The 23130-nt window shown below is 39.1% G+C and overlaps 1 protein-coding gene across 1 annotated transcript in view; it reads right to left on the minus strand.

Annotated features, from left to right (window-relative positions):
• Positions 1-362: 362 nt before the first annotated feature.
• ME1 (malic enzyme 1) overlaps positions 363-23130 on the minus strand; it is a 174680-nt gene continuing 151912 nt past the window's right edge. Inside the window, exons 10-14 of the mRNA XM_084285261.1 lie at positions 10919-11024; positions 8172-8314; positions 5735-5908; positions 1504-1602; positions 363-722 (exon numbers count right to left, since the gene is read on the minus strand). Of these exons, the coding sequence (XP_084141387.1) occupies positions 564-722; positions 1504-1602; positions 5735-5908; positions 8172-8314; positions 10919-11024 (681 nt within the window). The 3' untranslated portion in view covers positions 363-563. The remainder of the gene's footprint in view (positions 723-1503; positions 1603-5734; positions 5909-8171; positions 8315-10918; positions 11025-23130) is intronic.

Here is a 23130-nt window from a genome sequence, read left to right on the forward strand (position 1 = left end):
TGCTTGTTCAGGTCTCATTAGAAAATTGTAATTACTCCACACAGGAGTGGCCACTAAGGTTTCTCTTTGGTGGAAAATGTTCTAAAATTACTGTTCTTTAAATGCTTTTTTTTTTTTTTTTTTTTTTTTAATTTGCTTGACAATTTGTGCAAATTACATTGTGACCTGTAATGGATTAAACAGTCACTGTATGTATTTCCTAATTTTCCATTGTACCATTTGTCTGCTTAAGTTCTTATTGACACTTGTGACACAACTCTGAACTGAAGGTACAACCACTTACTTTGATAACAAAAGGATCTGTGAAAACCATAGTGTAGGATATTTCAAGTGCAATAACAATAAAAAAACAACAACACAAATACATTTCTCAGATTAATTTTTATTTTCTCATGTATAATTAATATGACTTCTTAATCTGAGTTTCTAACCAAATATTACAATTTAGAAAAAGTTTTTTCCATCTTAAAAAATTAACTACTCTTAGGCTCACTAGGTAGAAATGTTCTGAATATTTTAATGCTTTTTCTCTCCTGCTAATCTGTTTGTTCTTCATTAAATATTTACAGTTTCACTTTCATCGCTTCTTCAGGCCAGGTATATGAGTCAGCCACGAAGCTGTTATAATCAGTGCTGTAAATCTGAGACTGGATGAAGGCTTCTAGGTCCTTGGGCTGAGGATAGGTGGAGGCAGTGTTATTCCTGTAGGCTTCCTCTGCAATCTGAAATGATATATTAAAATCCTAGTTAGTGCTCATAAACTATTTGAGTACATTTAACAGGATTTAAAAGTAGGAATTAGTAGGAATAGAAAGATGTCTTTTATCTGGACATTCATCTGTGAAAGAAAAGAAGGTTGACATGCTGGTTGACGAAGGGATAAACTGGGATAGGTACGTTATTTGAAAGCTTCCTCACCCTGGGGCAGCCAAATTTCTTGGTAAACTGCAGGTTTAGGTCAGTTACTGAAAGTCTATTCACATCCTCTCTGCATTTGCCAGTAAAAACCAAATTAATCCTCCTTCCCTCTGGAAAACCTGAGCTATAAACAGAACGCATCCCCTGTAGTTAGTTTTTCTGATAGGCCAGAACAGGGGCTGGAACAAATGGAAATGGTGTCTGGATGAAGGGTGTGATTTACTCTCTCAACAGGCAACTGATAATTAGGAAGGGCCAAAAGCCTTCAGCTGTGCAGCTCTCATGACGGACAACCTGGGGACCAGTGCCCACCTGGAGGACAGTAGTTTGGGCTCTACAGACAGCACTCCACTTTCACATCAATAAACAAACCCTTGCCATAGTTCCATCTCTTTCCTCCGTGTATTGGGATTAAACCTGGGGTTACCTGCATGAATTTAAATTTAATTTAGAAGCTACTCTAGACCCAGATTGATGTAAATCAACTTGAGCTTGTGTAGAGATGCGTTAGCTGATCTAATTAAATGGTCAATTACATAGAGAGAGTGGGAACAAAAGAAGCCAGAAAAGACTGAAGTAACTTACCCTCACAGCAATTTTCAGTGACACGTGCTGAATTGTGACTAAAGGAGGGTACAGGCGACCTTCCTGTAAATTCTCCTCTGAAACTTGCTCAGCTATTACCTGAAAATAAAGCAGATGTGTTGAACTTCAAATGAGATACTGCTGTAGCTTTATTAGATGGTGATCTAGTCTTACACAAAGAAATGATTCTGCTTTGGCAAATCATACAGGTACTGCTTAATCCACCTGGGTAGTGTTTTTAACAGCCAGCCTGATCATTAGGTACAACTACCTGAGAGCCAGAAATGTAGGGAGTTATGAGAGGTGCCTGGCTATTATCAACTTGTCCTCCTGGCAGAAGCAGGTAAAAAGTCTGAATTAAGCAGCTAACACTGCGGTAACTCCAGGTTCACAGAGGAACTGCTCCCCTCTGTACCCTACCCAATACCCTGGCGGGTGCAGTAAGGTTTTTGCATTTGGAGGGGAAATGGTAACAAGGGCAGCAAGAGACTAGATACTCCCATTCAGTATAACTAGTGAAGGTAAACTACTTGTTTACACTTTAATCTGATGTTGAGAAATAGAGCAAACATACATCTGATATTGAGAAATACAGAAAAAAAAGAAAAAAAAATCCACTAGGTGGAGCTACAATAACATAAGATCTAGGCTTTGCTTTCTGTAACAGCAACTAGGTTATCTAAAAGCGATGCACAGCCCTTTGACAAAACAAGGTGTGCACAGGATGAATCGACATTTGGAATTAAGAGAGGCAAAAAAAGAAAATGCAATTAAACCTACATATAAATTCTCAATGTAACATCACTTTGAATTGTCTGCATTTTCTCTTCACCTACTTCAAGCAAGAATAGGGTAGAATCCTGAATGGTGTAAAGAGTGACAAGGATGATCAAAAGGTTAGTTTTTGTACATGGAGGAGTACTATAGACTTGTGGAGGAAGACACGAGAAGACTGAAAGAACATATAAAAGACAACTGAAGGTGATTAATTCTCATACTAGTATAGGAAAGCCAAATCCCCAGACAGAAGGAAATCATGAAAGGAGAAGTTTTTTTTTTTTCCACAGAACTCATAAATAAATTGTGCTACTAATTGCCAAAAGATGTTCTAATGCACAAACATGTTCAAAAAGCCATCAGGCTAATTTATGAGAGAAAGCCATGCAGGGATAAAACTTCCAGCTCCAGAAGTCTGTTTAACACAGTGTTGAGAAGCCATTTTCAGCAGAAGGCTCACTCTGTCCTTTCCCCTTATTTGTGCTCTTTTCCTCAGCTTCTGCTACTGGGCTGTATGGATCTTAGGTCTGACACAGTGTGGCCACGTTCACCATTTAAAGTTTAACAAATTTAAGTTTTTAACAGAGAAATTTAGCTAAGCCTTATTCCAGAATCTCAGTGAAAGGCAGCCAAGGTTGAACAAATGGTATAAAGCAAGTGGGGCATCTTGGCTTTTGGAGGACATGTTTTCTATAATGAAAGGATTAAATAGCAGTATTTCTGGAGTAATTTAACTGTAGGGCACATGTGCCAAGAATATTTCATTAGTTCATTATCCCCTGTCCTTCTTGTCATGTTTGGTAGGACTTAGAAGAACAGGTAATGTCCCTTGTCATCACAGAGAAATCACCTGCAATTAAGAGGTATTACAGCTCACAGTACCTTAGATTTGTCAATCAAAACCCAAGTTAAATTCTGTGTTACCTGGCATGAAGGAAAGAACACTGAAAGTAGAATTTGTGGTAGTTGTAACAAGCTGTTCAAGACTTTTATCAGATCTAACTGGAGAGATGGCAAAGCAAGAAGACAGCAGTTGCAGGCACGCAGCCTGGGCCACTTGTTTTTCAGTTTTTCAGGTAAGCTACCACCACAAACTGAGAAGGTCCCTTCATTTAAATAGCATTTTTTTGGTGTTTTAACTTCTTCAACCTCTTGGGCAATTCCATTTCTAATGGAGAACACTAATAAATATCCTAAAAAAACATGAAACTGTTTTGATTTTTCCCTGAAAAAGTCCAGGAAAAAAAAAAAAAAAAGCCTTTGCTTTGTGTGATAATTTCAGGTAAGGGCCTCTGCTACCTCTTCTGGAAGAAACCTTTGAAATCTGTTAGGTCAGTAACTGCCTCGAGCTCACCCAAGCCCCAGTCACATACTGCCTCTCACAATGAGGGAGAACAGATGTGAACAGCCTTAATTCCAGGCATATTGCAAATAGCCACCCACTGAACTTGGTGCCAACAGATATTTTCTATGCAAGAAAAAATTTTTTTATGTGTCAAGCTTTACTAGGGATTTTCCCAGAGGACGCCACTCATTTCAAGAGAGAATTTAAAATTGTCCTCAAAATTTCTGATACCATTCTACTTCTCTGACAGTTACGTTTCACAATGGATTTTAGGTGACTTCACAGACTGCCTAACTGCAGTTTGACCTACAGATGTGTCATGTCACCTTTCGTCCATCAGCTTTCTATATATAGAGGCCATTTCACCCAAACCTAAATGAAGCAACTTCTAGAATGAAGTAAGACAGCTGTTTAACACAGCAGCTTAGACCAGCAAATGAAGATCACCATATCCAACTGAAATTACAGGGGAGGACTTACAGGGAGGATATAATTATCCCAAGACTTACAAAATGGATCACTGCCCTCCTAGGATGGTTAAAGCCAGTGGAGACAGTCTGGACCTTTTGCTAATTTTAAAGATGGAAATTGTGAATGTCTTTCTCATAGAGGGCAAGCTGCTGGCAAACTTTTAAAGGATGCCATAGTATGCCATAGTTTTTTCAAAAAACTTCAGCAATCCAGCTATGGCAGCGTGCAAGTGCCCGCCTTTTAAGAAAGCTTCATATCACATCCAAAGCTCAGTCACAGGATCATGTTGCCTACGAATTGCCTCAGGAAGATAGTAAAGGACCACTTTCTTCCGTTAAATCCATGAAGGGGAACACAAGGAATAGGAATCCTGGAATGCAATATCCCGTAGAGATTTTGAAGAGTTGCGTCAGACATTCCCACTTTTGCAATGTGGTGTAACCTTTTCTCTCTCTTTTTTTGATTGTTCCATAATAACCTCTTATCTAATCTAATTGCATTCTTATAGGCTTCCTCTGTATAGTACCTACACTACTGATGTATTCTCCATTCTCTGATGCCATCCAAGAGCAGAACAGGCAGTGAGGGAGACAGGAACATCAGGACAGTGCAGGAAGTCAGGGACAAGGAAAAGGTCAGAGTAAGAAGAGGTAAAGGTTCAGTCTGGATGACCAGCAAAGGTGATGGACACAGCGAAGCATAGAAAGCTGTAACCTTAAGTGTGAAGCAGCTACAGAAAGATTGACTTATAGCTTTGGGGGATTTTTTTGGGGAAAAAAGAAAAAGTGTAAGAGAATTTGATTTCAAACTCTGCAGGCAATTTATTTTGTTTGATGAAGGGATTCTAAATGAAAAATGCTAGATTCTTCTCCCATATGTGTTGAAGATACAATCGTGAATTTATCAATACTGTAAGAAAGCAGATGTCAGATTTTGAACAATCACTGGAACCAAATGTGCTTGCTGACTGTTTATCTCTTGTCCACTGAGTGGAGATAAAGGAAGACAGACCAATAGGAGGACGACATCAGAAAAAAAAAAAAAGAAAAAAAAAAAAGAAAAAAAAAAAAAGATAGTTAAAAATGCCTGAGGAAAGAGAATAACCAATGCAGAAAATGATATGAAAGAAAATTGGAAGAATAACATCATGATTTTGTCAAACTGAGGTGCAAAGAACCAGAAGGCAATGGAGCACTTTCACCAGCTGTTGGTAAAGGAGCTCCACAGAAAATTATGCCAACAGCTCTGCTCAAAACCAGCAAGAAGCTTAAAGAATTAAAATAACTTCTGTAAGCAAAGTTGACAAAAGTCACCCCAAAGCTACAAACATCAGAATAGAGTCCTTTCAGTCTAAAATTAAACTCATGTGCGCGTGTATGCAAACTGTACACTGAAGTCCTGCTCTCACTTCCTTTCCAACAGAAGGTGAAGTTTCTATCAGGTGACCTTTGGAACATTTATAGACTCTAAAAAGAAACAATATACCTTGCAAATAAAGATCTTACCCAAAAACAAACAAACAAACAAAAAACCCACAGTTTTTCCAATTTTAAAGAGAATGTTTAGGTATTTCTGTTTCTTTGATCATTATTACCAAGTTACTAAATGAAGAAACGTAAATGATTTTTACTACGGTACCTCAGCAGTTGTGAGGAACACATCCTCACCAATATGTTTCAGTCCGCATGCAATAACACCAAGGGCAACTCCAGGGAACACATAGGAATTGTTACCCTGTCCAGGATACAGAGTTTTTCCGTTTGGAAGAGTGACAGGATCAAAAGGACTTCCACTGGCAAAAATACCACGTCCCTGTGTTGTAACAAGAAAGCCAAAGAAATAATGTTATTTCAGAGTATGTTGTTAAAATATTTTGCTAATCCTTTTAAATATCTGCCACCACGGAGGCTGGCTTACGTCTACTTAATCTCTCTTCTAAGAGAGTGTTAGAGCTATGTGATTGAGTATGGTTCAAGAGCATCAGGATGCTGATCCTAGTGATTACTGGTGATGCTCTGTGGCTACCTGATGTCACAGAGTACACATTGCCTTATTCAGGTAAGACAGCTTATATCTACAATTTAGAGAGTGAAGAAGTGAAGGCCAGCACCAATTATTCCTTGTGTGTGTCCACGTCAAAGGAAGTGTACATTGAAAGAAAGTACACACCTAGAGCTGTAAAATGGAACGGAATGATATTGTCATGGTAATGCTGGCTGATGCTACTGGATAATTTTTTCCCCCCAAAACAGCAAATCTTACACAAAAATAACACCAATGCTGCTAAGTGCTGCACCTCTGGATGGCGCTTGGGCACCAGCTCAGGAACTGGTGTGTGATCACCCAATAATGATAACCTGTGCATGTTTCCTAGCAGGTTTTTGGGTACTGCCAAGTGTTCCAGGCAGTGCTGCTGTCCCACATAGGTCCCAGGCACCACGCGCAGGCTGGCCCAGTGGGCAGTAGGGAAAAGCCTGCTTGTTTGGGGGATTTAGAGGGCTTAGCTCTATGGATACATATTATACCATAACCTGCAGCTGACATGGGACCTCTGAACACGAATGTGGTGTGTTCCCAGGCTCCTTTCCTCTCCTCGCTGAGCAGGAGGGAGCTGCACGGGGCCAGCTCTGCACAGGCGCCAGGCAGGGACAGAGGAGTATGGGGTGGCCCGGGAATGAGGACAAGGCTCAGGTTGCTAATTGCTCTAACTAGTTCACCGGAGCATTAGGCCAGGTATCGCTCAGTCAGAGCTGTGATGCTATCAGAGCACTGAGAGATGGGCTGTCAGCGAGCCTCCAGTCTCACTTTGCACCTGGGTTGAGAAAGACCCTGACCCGAGCCGGGGCCAGCACAACCTGGTGCCGTTCAGGGGTGACAGGAGAGGAACCACACAAGTGGCTCATCTGCAGCACCGCATTCGGAGACTCTCCCAGGTCTTTTCTGATACACAGGGAGAGAGGAGTCATTTTGAAAGCAGGCACAGCAGCTTCAGAGCATCAAGGGAAGAAATAACAGCCCAGAGGCTCTGCACTGCCAGCCCAAAGGACCTAGGGAGGACCCTAGAATTTAAGCAGTAAATTTAGGTGGGGAAGAAAAGCCAGCCTTTATTTATGCTAGCACTGCTGAAGTGATAAATGTCACTGTTAAATACTGGAGGCCCTTTGTATCAGAAGTATCTATGCCTATTTTAGAGGACTGAAAACGTGCATTTTAAAATACATCACCGTTGCTATTCAGCTCTTCAGAAGAATATTCTGTTTAGTTTGGAGTCCTGCAGTATTTTCCTGACCTGCTTATTATATGCTTTGGTGACAGATCAAATGGTCCAGTGTATCCTTTGCTCTGCCTACCAGATGTTGTTACCCGTTATAGCCAACCCTTCATGCAGCCCACTGCACTGTAATTGTGTTCTTTTCAGTGGGGAATGGGCATGCTAAATTTGTCTTTTAAACACTGAAACTGTCATTCAAACTGCCCTATATTGGACAAGAAATCCTAACATAAGCCATTATAAAACATATATATAGTCAACTAATCATACATGGCAAATTCTAGACTGAACTACAGGATAATGCGTTTCCTAGCACTTAGGTATGACAATAATAAATAAGCAAACACAGTTCTCTTTCACCTGTGCCTCCGTAATAAAAAATCCTTGTAAGAAGTCAATCATTACCCCAATTCTTAATATTTGTTTTAAAGATTCCATTTCCTTTACTGACGTATTTTCTTACCCTAAAGAGTATTTATAAAATCTCAAATGAAAAGCATGCTGCTGTGTATGTGTTAATTAAATGGTACAGTTCAAAAACAGGCATAAGGCTTTAATGATGGACAGTTACTGGTACTTCAGTTATAATAAATACAATGAGTCTTGCTTTACACCGATAAAACCTATTCTTTTTTTTTTAAGTGAAACTGTCTCAGTAAGATTTGAAAAAAATGCTACTTAACTATTTTTTTTTATCTACAGAGACACTATTAATATTTGTTATTTTACCCTTTATCTTTCTCTCATTTAAAATTTAAGATTTAATTTTTATTACATGTACCAGACATATTCATCTTTGGTTACCTCTGTGTATTTGTAGCACTGCTCAGCAGTGCACTCTGCTTTGCTGGTAGGATTGCTGAGAGCAAAAATAATAGGACGTTTGTTGAAAGCAGCCATATCCTGAAGAATCTCTTTAGTAAAAGCACCACCAATTGCAGCAACTCCTAAACAAGAAAAACACACACAACAAGCAGACAAAGGTAATTAGTTCAAGGTAAGTTATGCACGTCACACTCCGAAGAACAGTTTCTTTTACTGCACACCTCCCTGTTTAAAATGCAGTTCAACCTCTTTCTTAACATTTATGGTTAGAAAAAAAGTTTTCTATAAAGTACTTTGCAACAGTGAACTTTAAGTGTTATCCCAAACATATGACAGGACCTATCCACCCCTGTACTGTTGGGCAAATTTCTCACTTCGGTTTTGTCAGGCCCTTTACGTATGATAGAAATGTATCACCTAATTGCAGATAAGTCCCAAACCAAGCAGATAGGTGCATCTGTCTCCTAGTCTCACGCAATAGACTGAATGTTTTCTCTCAAATGCAGTGTGTTGGTTTGCAACTTTTTTTGATGACAAGAAGAGAACAAAATAAAAGTCTTCCTACAAGCAGGTCATGCTGTCATCTCCGGCCTCAACTGATGAATCACTCCAGTTCCAAGTCTAAGGCTTCCCTGATAGCAACAATCTTTTAAAATGCAGCCCTTGCCATCTCACAAGAGATTAAAAATAATGCTTTTTCTATTCTCCAATACTGTCTGCACTTATAAATGTTTTTTACAGGGACTAAATGACAGTCTTTTGGTATGAAAGCACATCATTTAAGTCAGATTCTGCTACAGGGCAGAAGTGCAGCCAGTGCATCGCATTTGGAACCTCGGATGTTTCACCAGCCAAAAGCTGGGGGAGTGTTGTGTTTCTGAGATGCCAAGTAACCTTGTATTTCTGTCTCATCTACATCAGTTGGGAATCCGAGGATTGGTTTAGGTATTAACTTGGGCACAGTGATGCCTAAGGCCCATTTGGTTTGAATCCAAATAAATCTCCTTTGTTCTTATTCCCTGGCTAAAAATAAAAAATGAAATTAAAAAAAAAAAAAAAGGCAACTTTGCAATTGGTGCAAATCTATGACTTCTCCCAAAGTTTAATCATTTCTTGCTCAAACATTTCTGTTCCATACTTCCTTTTTCTTTTTGCTATGAATAGACAAGGATGCATAGAAGCAAAAGCTCTGCTAGATCAGCTGGGCCACTGTATGTTTAATGAACAGTCATGATTTTGACTCACTTATACAAGGACCTGTTATACACCTTTGTTTCTGGTTAAGTCTGCAGTTGCCAAATGTTTAATGTCTTCCAGAACTGCTTCTGGACAGCTATTTGTAAGAATGACAACATTCAAGTTAAAACAAAATGCCCATAAAAAATTATATTTTTCTGTCCTTGTTATTAAAATAGTAATTTCTTTGTGTTTGATCCAGCTAGGGTAAGGCTTTTCCCCAAGCAATTGCAGGCAATGAAATATAGGTGGATTTACTGAGACAGAGTTAAGTCAAATATTGAGAAAAGGAGTATCAACATATTTCCCCATGACTCCTGCTGCCTAGGGAAGATACTGAATAACTAGTCACCCAAACTGAAAAAAAAAAAAAAAAAAAGAAAGAAAGAAAAAAAGAAAGAATTAATTTTCATTGCTGTTTCTGTTGGAAGATCCTTCCTTATACAGCCATGAGGGAAAGTGCTACATAGGTATAAATATGAAAATATTACATACAGTAAACATCCTTGTTTCATTACAGCAAATATTCCTTCAGTATGTACACTTAAGTGGATAAAAGTTTATCTATATAACTATCACTGATTTTAAATTCAGTTCTTCAGTTCCACTAGTTTCTTCAGACTTGTATGCTCCTAAATAAATTCTCTAGACTACTTAGTCTCCATCTTGTAGTCTTACGTATTTATGCAGCATCTTTCTTTTATATTTATGCGGCAGAGAAAACATTAAGCCAAGTTTCATTTATCACCATTGTCAAAAGCTGATTTTACTAAGCAAGGGCCATACGGTCAAGGCATACTCAAAAAAGTAGCTCTTAACATGTAGCATAATTTTCACTGTGGCATTTCAGATTTTCTAGCATCTCATGAATGATTTTACTAGGCAGATAGATAAATTTTCAAGTTTTATAAAGAAATGATTCAAGTGTATTTGCTGTTTATTCCTGAAACTGTCACTGAGATATAATAAACAAAATGCAACGAGATGAACAATCCTTTACTGAGATCAAAATCCTGCAAAATAAAAGTCTTTGTAAAATCTGTGTTTTCGTTTTTACAAAGAACTGATGGTAAGGGACCCCAATATGAAGAAAAAGAAGATTCAGATGCAACTGGCTCATAGCTACATAGATTTGCATGTGCTTAGCTCTGTTTTCTCAGTCTAAGTTTGAGGTCATTTGTATTACACTGTCCACATCAGATCACAAGTAATTTAGGAAGGTGATAAGGTTCTGCATTAGATGTTTAAAACAACTTGGATTATCCCCCCTGTAAAATGGATGGTTTGGAGTGAAAACAGTGTTACATGCTTGGATAGCTACTATTTGTGTAAGTGCTTAATAGAAGTCCATTATGCACGCAGTGTTTTCTAAAATAACACAAAGGTAAACTCTGTTCAGAGGAACTTGATCTTGTCTTCAGACAAAATCACGTCCCCAGTTTTTTTTCAAAGGAAGAATAAGGTCATTGCTTTAAAGTAAAAGAAATTACCTATTAACACAGACGGTTTTATATCTTTAACAATATCTTCTAGATTTTTCATTTCAGCATGTTCATGTGCAAATCGAGTTTTCTCAGCTGTCAATGAGGCACGCCCCTGAGTGAGAGAAGAAGGAAAAAGACATTTATTATAAGCTTACTGGAACCTGATATCCTGGGATAATCAGCTTCTAAAGTATCTGGTTTAACATGTCCTATTTTCATTGCTGCTTTGGTGTCTACCTAAAAAAAAACATATTAGAAAAAGTTACTGTGTATACAGCTAACACGCTTAGGACAAATCTATTTATCTGAGAAGTAGGTAAGTTAAATTAATTTTATTTTATATTCATAAAAGCTCTAGAACCCAACTGTATTAACAATTAAACAAAATCATCACAAGTTTCTTCTTTGAAGAATTCTTAAAGTTTTCACAACTGTTAACATTTGGTCAAACTCTTAACGTTATTAATGATGAAGCACAAATATATTTATATAACAAACAGCACAGAAGTGCTGGAACAGAGAGATTCATAACTTATCCTACCTTAGTTTCTGAGCTTTTTCAGGTTTGCTCTACCCTAAAAGGATACAGACTATATGGGGTGGGGAAGCATCGGGGAGACCATATTTTGCTCCGCATTTTTTATATTTCAGTCATTCATTCATTCTAGCCATAATTATAATCAGCTGTCTGGCACACTGTTGTTGTATTAACAAAATTGACTTAGCTGTGAAACAACTTTTAACTTGACCTATACTGGCAATTTCCACTGATGCCCACCAGAGTTTCCAAATGGAGTATGATAGATGCAGGAAAAAGGGCTACAGAACAGCACTGACATTGACTGGGCTGCAAACAGGCTTCAACCTCAAGGTAACAGGGAGTGGGGGGCAAGAAGGGGCCAGATCTTATGAAAATTACATTTTCTAAACATGTGGACCTATGTCTATACACACACACTTAAAAATATCAGCAGAACAGTTTACAATGTGCATGCTTCCACCACTCATTTTGTTCTTATGCCTCAGAAAACATCACTGCGAGGGCACTTTTCAAACATAAATCTAAAAGGCAGTGCCAGACCCTCAAACATCTCACAATTTCAGCAAGTAGTAGAGGATGTAGATACATAGGGAAGTACATGAGGAAGATAGGATGTTAAACATAATTTTAACCAAGTAGCTAAGAACAGATACACAGAAACATAGAATCACAGAAAGGTTTGGGTTGGAAGGGCCCTTAAAGCCCATCCAATTTCAACTCCCCTGTCATGGGCAGGGGCACCTACCAGCAGACCCAGGTTGCTCAAAGCCCCATCCAGCCTGGCCTTGAACACCTCCGGGGATGGGTGTGGTGGTTTTAACAGACTCAGTACAACGGGATAAGAACAACTCATCCACATCCACAACATACATATCCCTTGCATCTCCAGCTCCATCGTAACCAACTGACAAGACAAAAATTTCCCTAATCCCAGCAAGTTCACTAAAACTACGCTGAAGTACTGGAACAGAATTATTTCCATGATTCCTCTGAAGCCTGTCAATCTGGCAACTTTGACTCAGCTTAGGACCCTGCATACTGTTGGATTCAAGCCAGGATTTACTTCTTTTAATAGCATTTTTTGCTTAATTTTAATGAGAACAAATGACCTGTTATTGCACTTCAGAAAAAGATCCTGCAATGTGTCACCGTGCAAATCGCATCACTGAAGCTCCTCTGCTGCTCCTCAGGCAGAAACCACACCAGCTGGTATACTGAATGGGAGGCAATTTTTCATTTTCAACTGCAAGAAAAGTTTCCAGAGGGTACCACAGGAAGCTGGGTACGTCTGTTATGTGGTCAGGACCAGCTGAGCTGTTCTGCCTCACAGGATACCAGCTTTTCTTGACTCAGCCCTGATTACAAGGAATTTCCATAGATTTATCCTCCTCTACAGATTTTTTTCTTTTTTTTCATGACCAAAATACATAGTTTTCAAATTAAGAGGGTTATGTCTGCATGTATTTATACAGGTCTTAAGTGTCCTCTTGGAAATATTACCACAGAAATCCTGCTATACAGGCACCTGGTTTCCTTTGTGGGTAAATGTAAACTGCTCAGGCTCAAGATAATGCCACAACATTAACAATTTTTGGCACCGCATTGCTTGAATCGCTCTGTCAATACAAATTTTGAAGTCTGCCATTTCCCACTACTCCAGCAGATGTCACCACAGTCTATGCACACACATTTTAGATGCCTCGCTTTAAAACAGGAATTCCCCTTAATATCTTTAGGGGAAAAAAAAACATGAAGTTTTCTTTTTAGCCACCAAAGAACAAATGAATTTGTAAAATCCAGGCCAAAACCTTGTTGCTAGAAATAACTTAGAATGCTATAATAAAAGCTATATATTTTTTTCCATTAAAATGGGCTGGTTTTGGGAATTTGAAGTGCTCCACGGAGTCTGACTTTGAGGAAGGCTTACCCTGACCATCTGGGAATAGGTGCCTTGGCAAACTGTCCCATCTTCTGTTACTTTTTCAACTGGCTTCTTAATTGCTTAACAGGAAGATACTGGGGAGGTCAATTTTCAATTTGGTGTTAGAATCCAGCCTCCAACAGGCTGCCCAAGAAAAAAAGAAATCCCCTCTAGGAGCTGCAACATGGGGCCAGCTCGCTCCTCAGCCTGTCTCAGGTGCTCAGGGTCTCCAGGATCTTCAGCTCTGGACAAGGGAACAGGCAGATTTTTGGGACATCTTTGTGAAGAAGCATGTTGGCATTCTTTTATTTTCAATTTTCACTAAAACAAAAATGAAAATAACCGTAACCCTGCATGAAACAGTTACCTCTTTGTACTGTCTTACATTTGGTTGGCTTTTGAAGAAGATACTTCAACATTTTAAAATTAAGATGGTGGAAGAGCAGTTCACACACTCATGGGTAACACCAAGGACTCAAAGCCCCATTTCCTAGTGACCATGACAATTGTCTCTCATTAAATTAGCTGCAAGAAGTACTTAAAAAGTAAGCAGAATGTGGTCCACTGCAACCCTTCATGGGCCATTGGCTACCAAGTCTATTGCTAGCGAGGTGGGGCAGCTTACACTCAGATTCCCTTCTGCCCTATCTTAATTTCACACCTTTAATTTCTACCATTCTAATTAAAAAAAAAAAAAAAAAAAATTAAAAAAAATAAACTTCTTTATTTGGCTTTGGTCTCAATTAGCTTGATCCCATTACTCAGAATGAATCATGTCTCCAAGTAAATATTTTTCTAGCCTATTAACTAAGAATGAAATACTAAATTCTGTGGCTTAGCAAAAATAACAACAGCTATGTACATAGAGATTTTTGCTTGGAAAATGCCTGTAAAAGAAATTCTAGGGTTAGGGTTACACACACATATATATACACACACACACACACGTATATATGAATAGCTTCTAAGAACTGTATTTTATTTGTAAATTCAGTGATCCTAAGGGAAGCTACATAATGCTTCCCTAAAAACTACGGGATTTGGTTACAAAACTCTGCTAATTCAGGGGACAGTGTTTTAGATATGAATTTGCCAATTTGGGGAATGAGAAGTTCAGCAAAAATACTAGGTGTGGCAAGAGCACTGCGAGCATCCTTCAGTGCGCTGCCAACAGGGCAATCTGTGGCTTGTAAGAAGGAAGAAGCAATTTGGTTCTGCATGTTTGGCCTCAAACGAGGAGGCTGCCAGTCCATTTATTAGAGGTCTCCAGGCATGTCTCCCCTCAACACCTATGGACAAAAAGGGAATTCACCGAGCTTTTGTCAGACAGCAGAGAGGAAAGGATGGAGCCAATAGGCAGAAGTCTCGATTCTGGCTTCCTGCCACTTTCTGCACTCTCTGCTCCTGACTCAGGAGAGAAGCCCTGCGGATGGACCTGTCAGCGTGGAGCAGCACTGGCTCAAAATCCTCTCAGAAACCCCAAGCCCATCTTCTGACATTTCCCTTTCCAGCTCTGGCTTAGCCAGCTTTTGAACTCTGGCTATCTGCTGCTGGGAAATGAGCTGGAGAGGATCATTGCATGACAGCATAAATCAGAAACTGCTCTGGTCTGCATGTGTCTCCATAATCCTAGCACATTAACACGGCACGCAGCTCACTGGTACTTCCCTTCTTCTTCCAACAGGGGAAGGTAAAATTCAAAATACTCTAACACTAAGAAAGAATTTCAATGAGCTCTGGGCTTCTGTATGGTGCTCTGAGACTTCTGTGTGAAAACATCTTTGGTCATGTTTCTGTTTGTCTTCCGAGTCCACTACCTTACCCATTTGGCATTATTAAAAATCATTCACTTAATGGAAAGGGCACAGAAAATCAGTGATCTAAATCACAGAATATCCAAGTTGGAAGGGACCCAACAAGGACCATCGAGTCCAACTCCTGGGTCCCTAAAGGACCACCAAAAAATATAAATAAAAATAAAAATCTAAAGTTGCATCCCTTTCAGTACGCCAAGCCTCAATACATTTGCACTGTTTTACTGTGGGACTCCACGCTTGCCACGCAGTAGAGGAATTTTTCCAGGAGCATTTCCAGGAGCACTGTTGTTCAAAGAGAGGTATGAAGACTCATCTACTTCAGACAGCAGTAATCTTAAATGGTATTAATATGTTTTCTATGATGTATAACAAGAACCTTTCCTGCATCAAGCTTTATATCCTTCTTGCTTCAGCTTCCTAAATGTATTCTGCATCCCAAGAATTGAAATGAAAAATAAATACACAGAAAAAGAAGAAAATAAAGCCAACATTTCATTACATAAATCTCTCAATGCTATATATTCCCATATTATTTCCTTAACTTTTATAGAAGAGGTAATTTGCTAGGTGCATCACAAGAAATTTGAATAAAAAGCCTCAAACTAAATACTGAAACACTAGGAAGACAACCAGAGCATCTTTAATGTGTACACAGCCTGCCCAGAGAAACAACGCAATACACCTTCACTAGACTGCCAAAGGTGAAGAGTTAAACATGCTCAAAAATATTAATAAAACCTAAGTGCAAAGACTCAATGAAAATATCAGAAATGACTTTTTTTGGGAAAAATATTGCCTCTATCACAGTCTCATTTTGTACCAAGAAACCTACGGGATATTTTGGGTTTGAACAAAAGAGAACAAAGCAACCTGAAAACAGATAGGCTGCTATACTAGCCGTGGTATCTCAGATGGAAAGTAATATGAGCTAAATTCTTTATTAGCAAATGAGTTACAATGTGGACTGTGTTAAGTCAGCAGATGAAGTACAGAGATAAAGAAACAATAGCAGCATTCTCTGATTCTCTGTGACATTACATACGAAAGATCTTGGCAATCCTAAAACATCTCTACTCCCTAATGGGTAAGAGAGGGCCATTGCTATTATATATTAGTATTGTTGTTATTAGTAGCAAGACTTGGACACCAGGATTTTGAATCCATGAGCAAAATGAGGTAAGAGAAATTGGTAGTTAAGAGCTTTATGAAAAACTGCTTGTATTTTTGATTTGAGCTGATAGAAGTTTTTAGATTTTTTTTTTGGTGTTTGTTTGTTTGTTGTTTTTATTTCAGTTGTTAGTTACAGTGGTTGATAAGCAGCACAACACGCAGAGGAGATGCTGGGATCAGGCCTCAAGCAAGCGCACATCATCACAGTTTCCACAGAAACTTACTCATATCATGCTATAGAACCAAACGGAGGGTGAGCTAATAAACAAGACTGACCCATCAAAAAACCCTGAGAAAACTCATCGAAAACAGCTGTACAAACAAGAGCCCAGGCTGCACAGCAGATTATATATACGAGGTAGTGAAAAAAATGAAGAGGCAAATCTCACAAATGCTACCAATTTGAAGTCTAATGCCATGGCCCGTTTGCACTGGTCTCCCAGGGGTTGCCCCACGTACCAAGGCTGAAGAGCAGAGCAGCGAGGCAAGAGGCATAGAGGCATGGCTGGAAGCTCTCCAAGACTTGCTATTTCCATCAGCTTGGAGGCAGCTGAGAATAAGCCAGAGCACCCTGACGACTGCACTGTCCCACATTAGAGGCAGCGCTGGCACTCGTCCCGTCTCTCAACCAGGGAGGCACAAATCTATTTATATAAACACTTGCCTCTATTTGACTGTGTCAACTGCAGCTTATTTAAACAAGAGAACAGAGATCAGTACACGGATGAATTAATAAATTCATCTGAGGTTCTCAAATACTGAAGACATGAGAACCACAAAAGAACATGAGAACTGTAAGACCAAAAAGCAAAGTGGTTTATTAGCAAGCAGAGCATTTCCAACTGGAAAAGTTTCTGGGTTTGTTTTTAACTTGCATGTTTCCTGTGAGTTCCTTATTGTAGAATTTAAAGCAGAAGAAAAAATTAAAGCATCAAGGAAGAAGGGAGAAAAAGATTTATTTAAGAGTCACGGGAGAAGATGGTGTAATATCTCTCTGTTGGGAGATAATCTCTACACGGCTTCAACTCTTTCTGTAGGTTGCTGGTACACTATACGGAGGACTGTAGGCAGCACCTATGAGATGCCCTCCATAGCCAGACTTCAAGGTGAATATATATCAGTTACAGCAATGAGCAAAATGGAAGAAAAAACCATGAAGGTATGGATAAAACTCATTGGTCACATGCCAATGAAGCTCAAGGGCTTGCAGGTGACAGGCGTTCCTGTGTTAGCTCATTTAGGAACTAAAAATCTTGGAGGCAGAATTAATACAGTTTGCTACCAATTCTTTTTTAAAAAAAAGGAAACACAAGCAGGCAAGCAATCAAACAAACAACATCAAACCAAAAAAAAACACACAACGTTCTGACCAGATACTGCCATAATTGTTGGCAGTAAAACGTAAGATTTAGGTGAGAAATATAATTCTGGTGTCGACTTAAAAACACATTGTTAGAAGATTTCATCCTGTCAAGCATACAAAATACACTTCCCATATAAATAAGCACACAAGGGTAAGAGACAGGACAAAGGTTACAAAGACAATTATTTTAAGAAGATAAGATCTGAGAAGCAGAGCAAGTTAGGAGCCCACAGAACAACCGAAACAAAATGGAGCAAAACAATTCATTCATTGCAATACCAGAGCGTGGGTGTAAGAAACCATAAACCACCCGGATCAGGCATCATCTCATCAGAACATCTAAGGAACGTGGTGTCAAATAAGAAATAGCTGTATGCTAATAAATTTAACACCCCAATTTTTTGTGGTTTCACTTTTAGAGAAAATAACATGGGTATTAATTGAACACATCGCACCAATCATCCTTTTGCCTTGTCTTCAGTTTTCATAGATTACTGTTCAAGTATGAGTGGACGTTGCCACAAGTGTTCAAGGACAAATTCATGTATTTCCTTTCTGCAACAGTTATACTTCATATAGATCAAGATAAATTCAAGGTGAAATTGCACAGGCTAATTCCCCAGACATAAGAGTAACTGAAAAAGCAAACAGAGTACTTTGCTGGGATAGTACAGGAGTAAAACAAGGCAGAAACTGCTTTAAGTGATGATGGTGCCTTGGAGATAACCCAGACACTGCATCTTTGCTAACATGCAAGGCAGAAATAATTTAAAAAATTGCCCAAGAGACAGATATAACAATAAGTGGTATATAAAAATTAACATTAAACCCGTTATCAAATGGGTTATCAAACCCATTATTTTTTTTTAAGTGATTACTTCTAAAATTGACTGGGAACACATGAAAAATTCAGTAACAATCATAGTCAGAGTGGAAGAAAATACCCGACTCTGTGAGCTCTAAATGTTAATCCTGTACTGTATGAGCAATGGCTTGCCAGGGATATTCAAATGGGAGAAGGAAGGGGGAAAGGAGGGGCGTTTACATTCCTCTGAAAACATTTTAGGGGATTATCTACAGATACTTGGGTATCTTCAACCTAATTAATTAGAATCACAGAAATTAGGTTTTGGTCGCTATTGCTGCCCTCCTGTTACACAGTTTGATGTTCTGGAGCATTCAACTACCCAACCTTGGCTGATGCTAAATGGTGCTTGACATTCAGTTTGGGCTTCTCCCAGACTGATCCGCAGTCTTACAGGGAGTGAAATCACACATCTGATGGACATTTAAAATAAAAGGCACTCAATTAGACAAAAGTATTGATGTGCTGAAGTAGAAAACATGGAGTACAAAACTGTTAAAAGCAACATTGCTCCATGTTAACATCCTCTTCAAAACAAAGGGTGGCATCATCCCTATATGATGAACTTCACTTTTGCACTAGGGATTGTGTCATTACAAAAACATGTAGGCTTTCTTGCAAATTACAGGTGAACTTCACAGGAGAAGTAGATTACATTTTGCAGCATGGGAACACTCCCACCAGCTTGTCATCCATCCCTGGCAGAGGGAGGAATTCTGTTGAGTCCCTTTAAATGTTAAAAGTGCCTTACATTTGCATGATCCCTCCAGGCAGTTCAACAACTATCTCGCAGGAAGGTTTTGCAGTACCTAACTAAAATCCTCAGCCAGTGGTTAGCCTCATCTTTTTTTTTTTTTTGACTGGATTAACTCACCCAAAGGAACATCTCAATACTGTCCCTTGCTTTCTGCCTCTTCTCAGCCACTTGACACAAATAAATTCACTGTCTTTGATGTTTGTGGGTGAAGATTTGGCCATTAACATAGCTGAGCCTAGCGCTATGGCAGCTTTAAAGTAGACACAAAATGCATTCACAACACATCACACATTTATGCATAGTGTGATTAACAGAATAAAAATAGGAATAGCGTGTGGGAAAGAAAAGGAATGTGGGAAACAATACCCATCAGTGTGTTCACAGAGGTAAATATACATTCATCAGTCAGTCCCTATGATAGAAGTCATAACTGAAGATATCCCAACTACTTCTACATGATCTCCAAATAAACAAGAGTGCAAAAGCAACTTTAAGAATATCTTTCAGTCAAATATTAAATTTCTGTCTGAATGGGACAGGTAGGACAGCCATTTCAAGAGGAGTGATGTCTGTTTCAAAGAGCAAATTCCTACTGTTCAAGTGACAAAATTTCGATCATAATATGATCTGCAAGCCTTCCTCATCCACTTCTGGAGAACGATAGCTTCAAAAGGTGTATAAAGCATATTTTACACACAAATGAACAAACAAAAAGTGCTCTCCTGAATATGAGCATTATAAGGTCTATAATAGAACAAAACTATAGACAGTATAATAAATGTAACCTTCACCACCAACTCTTTAACCACAACATAGCAGAAAAGTTGGTCATCAAACTCAGTTTAATGAAGAAAGATGGTTCCCAGGGGAAAAGAAAAAAAAAAAAAAAAACAACACAGGAAAATGAAAACACAGCTGTACATGAACAATTAAAAACCCACAAAGGAAAAATCAGCTTCAAAAGCCAACTAAGTGACTTCGTGGCAGCTTTTGGGCCTGGGGGAGGGAGAAAAGGTGGAAGCTGTTCATACTCAGGCCAACAAAAGTTTCAAGGTTATTTTTCTTTGGTTTGTACTAGTTGAAATGCTATGCAAAGCAGATCAAAGGAGAAACAATGATTATAATCATACATTGCAAAATTAATGATCAAAGGACAGAACAGAATAAGAACGATGTAAAAATAATTTATTTGGACAAAGTAATTGCTGAATCTTTGGATGCTCTGTTATTTCACATGCTGCTAAAGCAACAGCCCAGAATATTTGTAGGACTGGAAAGATCTCCCTGTTTGCAGTACACTTCTTTGAATCAGACAGTTTCTGATAGGACAAATCTTAAGGGACTCTCACTGTACAGGTTTCCTTGATAAACCTTTGATAGCAGGAAGAAATAACAGTCAGTTCAGTTTACCCAGAAGCTGTTAACAGGTGAGCTATTCTGTGGTTTGACACATCTCCTCTTGGCAATACTGAAAAGGTTTCTGATAATAGAACCCTTCCCATTGTTCAGTTTTCTCAAAAACGTTCCTCATTCTTTTATCTCATTTCTAAGTGTTTGGAAAGTTCCTCAAGTCTTGCAGCACCTAAAGCCAGAATAATTTCCTACGTGTACCTAAATCAAGGCATTCCCTCTCAGGCCAGAAAAGGAATCAAGAAGAGCTTAGTTATTTACTTGCTATAAGCATGACATCCTGGCAGCTAAATCACAAGCTTTAAGAGGCTTAAGTTATATTTCCTTTTTATTTGGGAGGACTTTTTTCGTGTGTACTTTTTTTTTTTTTTTTTTTTTTTTTTTTTTTTTTTGTGGGGGGGACATCTAGCTACAGAGGAAAGCCAAGATGAGACTTGCGGAGCCCTCAGCCAAAGGTGAGTTTCCTCCTGCCGAGCTCAGGCTTGGCACTGAAGTCTCCCAAACGTTTAGCTCCAGCTGGCTCTGCCATCACGTACACCACAGCTGGAAGTGGCCACCCCTTCTCTAGCCCCCCCAGCTCTGCCAGACTTGGAGGCCGACACTTCCAGGTCTTCCAGGACAACCAGCAATGACTCAAAATGTGCACCGTCGGCTCCCACTGCTTGCATCAACATCTGGTCCCAAATTCCAGAGCAAGCCAAGTAGTGGTCAGCCCTAATCTATCTCAGACAACTGTTATGTCTGGCTATCGCAAACAGTTCACAAATATTCTCCAGGCAGGACATGAAATTCAGTGGACTGCTTTTTGGACAAAACCCAAGTAAAGGCCCACCAGAAAGAATAAGCAGAAGAAAGGAAGGTACAGACCGTGTCAGTAACTGATTGGTTTTGGCCCTGCTTGAGAGCACTGAAGCTAGAAGGTGGTGAGGAAAGTATACCGTCACCAAAGTACTGAAAATTTGGAAACTGTGAAGGGAGCAAGGTGCTGGGTACCAAGAGCAACAAGCAAGGCTTCTCGGCTGACTAGCAAATTAGCAGCAGCAGGAGGGAACAAGAGAGAGGGAAGAAGGGTTTTCTAACCACCCCAGCAGGACAGCCACACTACTGAGACCAGGTTTACTGCTTTAGGTCTGTGAAGCTCTTCTATTTCTGCTCGTGTCTGTCAATTTTTGTAACACCCACCAGGAGGTGATTTTAGCCCAGTTGTATTATTTTTGTAATCACATTCCCTGTCCCTACAGAGGAGGAAATTGGGCAACGTATCGTTCTTGTTGGGCAACCTCTAAGTTTCAACAGCCAAAGATACATAGATACAAGATACATTCATCTGTGTTTGGTGTCAAAGTACATTACAACTATTAGATGAACACCAAAAGCATTAAAAACACTCATTAAAAAAACAAACAAGCAAACAGAAGACCATCTGTATCTTACACAGTAGCAAGTTCCAGTTTTCTTCTGATCAGATTACTTTTATGCAAGAGGTGTCCAAGATGACCTTTACAGTATTTTCCCATCTCAGTGGCTATGATCCTACTTTTTTCCCTGTATCAGGATGAGTGAAAGGTGTTGTGATGCTGTTTAATAAATCAGCACAGATATTGACTGCAGAATGCATGCTCCTGATGCAAAGTCATGTGAATTACAAAATACCCTAAATATCAGAGAGCTAAAGAACACAGCACGACTGCAGCATGAACAAAGATCACCATAAACAAAGCTAACCAATATATAAGGTGAAAAAGCAAAGCCAACGAGCCTTTCATATATTTCTTTTAAGTAGCTCCCAAACTATTAAATACATAACCACCTTTTAAAACATACCAGTTTCTTTATTCTGGCACATGGAATACATATGTTTCTTTATTTTGGCACACAGAAGGAATGAGGTAAGGGTGACTGATGAAGTCTCTCAGCAACTTCAAATTCTGAGCAGTGTTGATAGCACTGCAGACCGCAACATCTGCAACATGAGCTATATCGCTGTGCATAGAAGCTATTTGATGCAATACATCTCAGTTCTCACAGAAGGATGACATGTTTGCAACACCAGGAAAATATTCCCTTCAAAAATATTTTTGCTCCTTTTAAAAGAATCTTGAATGCTATCCTAATAGCATATATATGAGCATCTTCATACAAGACTATGCTTACAAATAATAATTGTGTTAACATGGGAAATATTAAACCCCACGAGTTGAACATTTCTTTCCTTACATATCATTTTAATGAACTGCTGAAAAATTCTCTTTATTGTGTGATCATCCCTAACAGAAATGGTGCAGGAACTCCAGGCACAATCATACTCCCCTTGAAGTAACAGTGAAGTCTGTCAGTCATTTAATACGCTTTAGAAAAGAAAAACTGCTTGCTA

The sequence above is a fragment of the Netta rufina genome (assembly GCF_964035555.1).
Source record: "Netta rufina genome assembly, chromosome: 3".
Classification (NCBI taxonomy): Eukaryota; Metazoa; Chordata; class Aves; order Anseriformes; family Anatidae; genus Netta; species Netta rufina.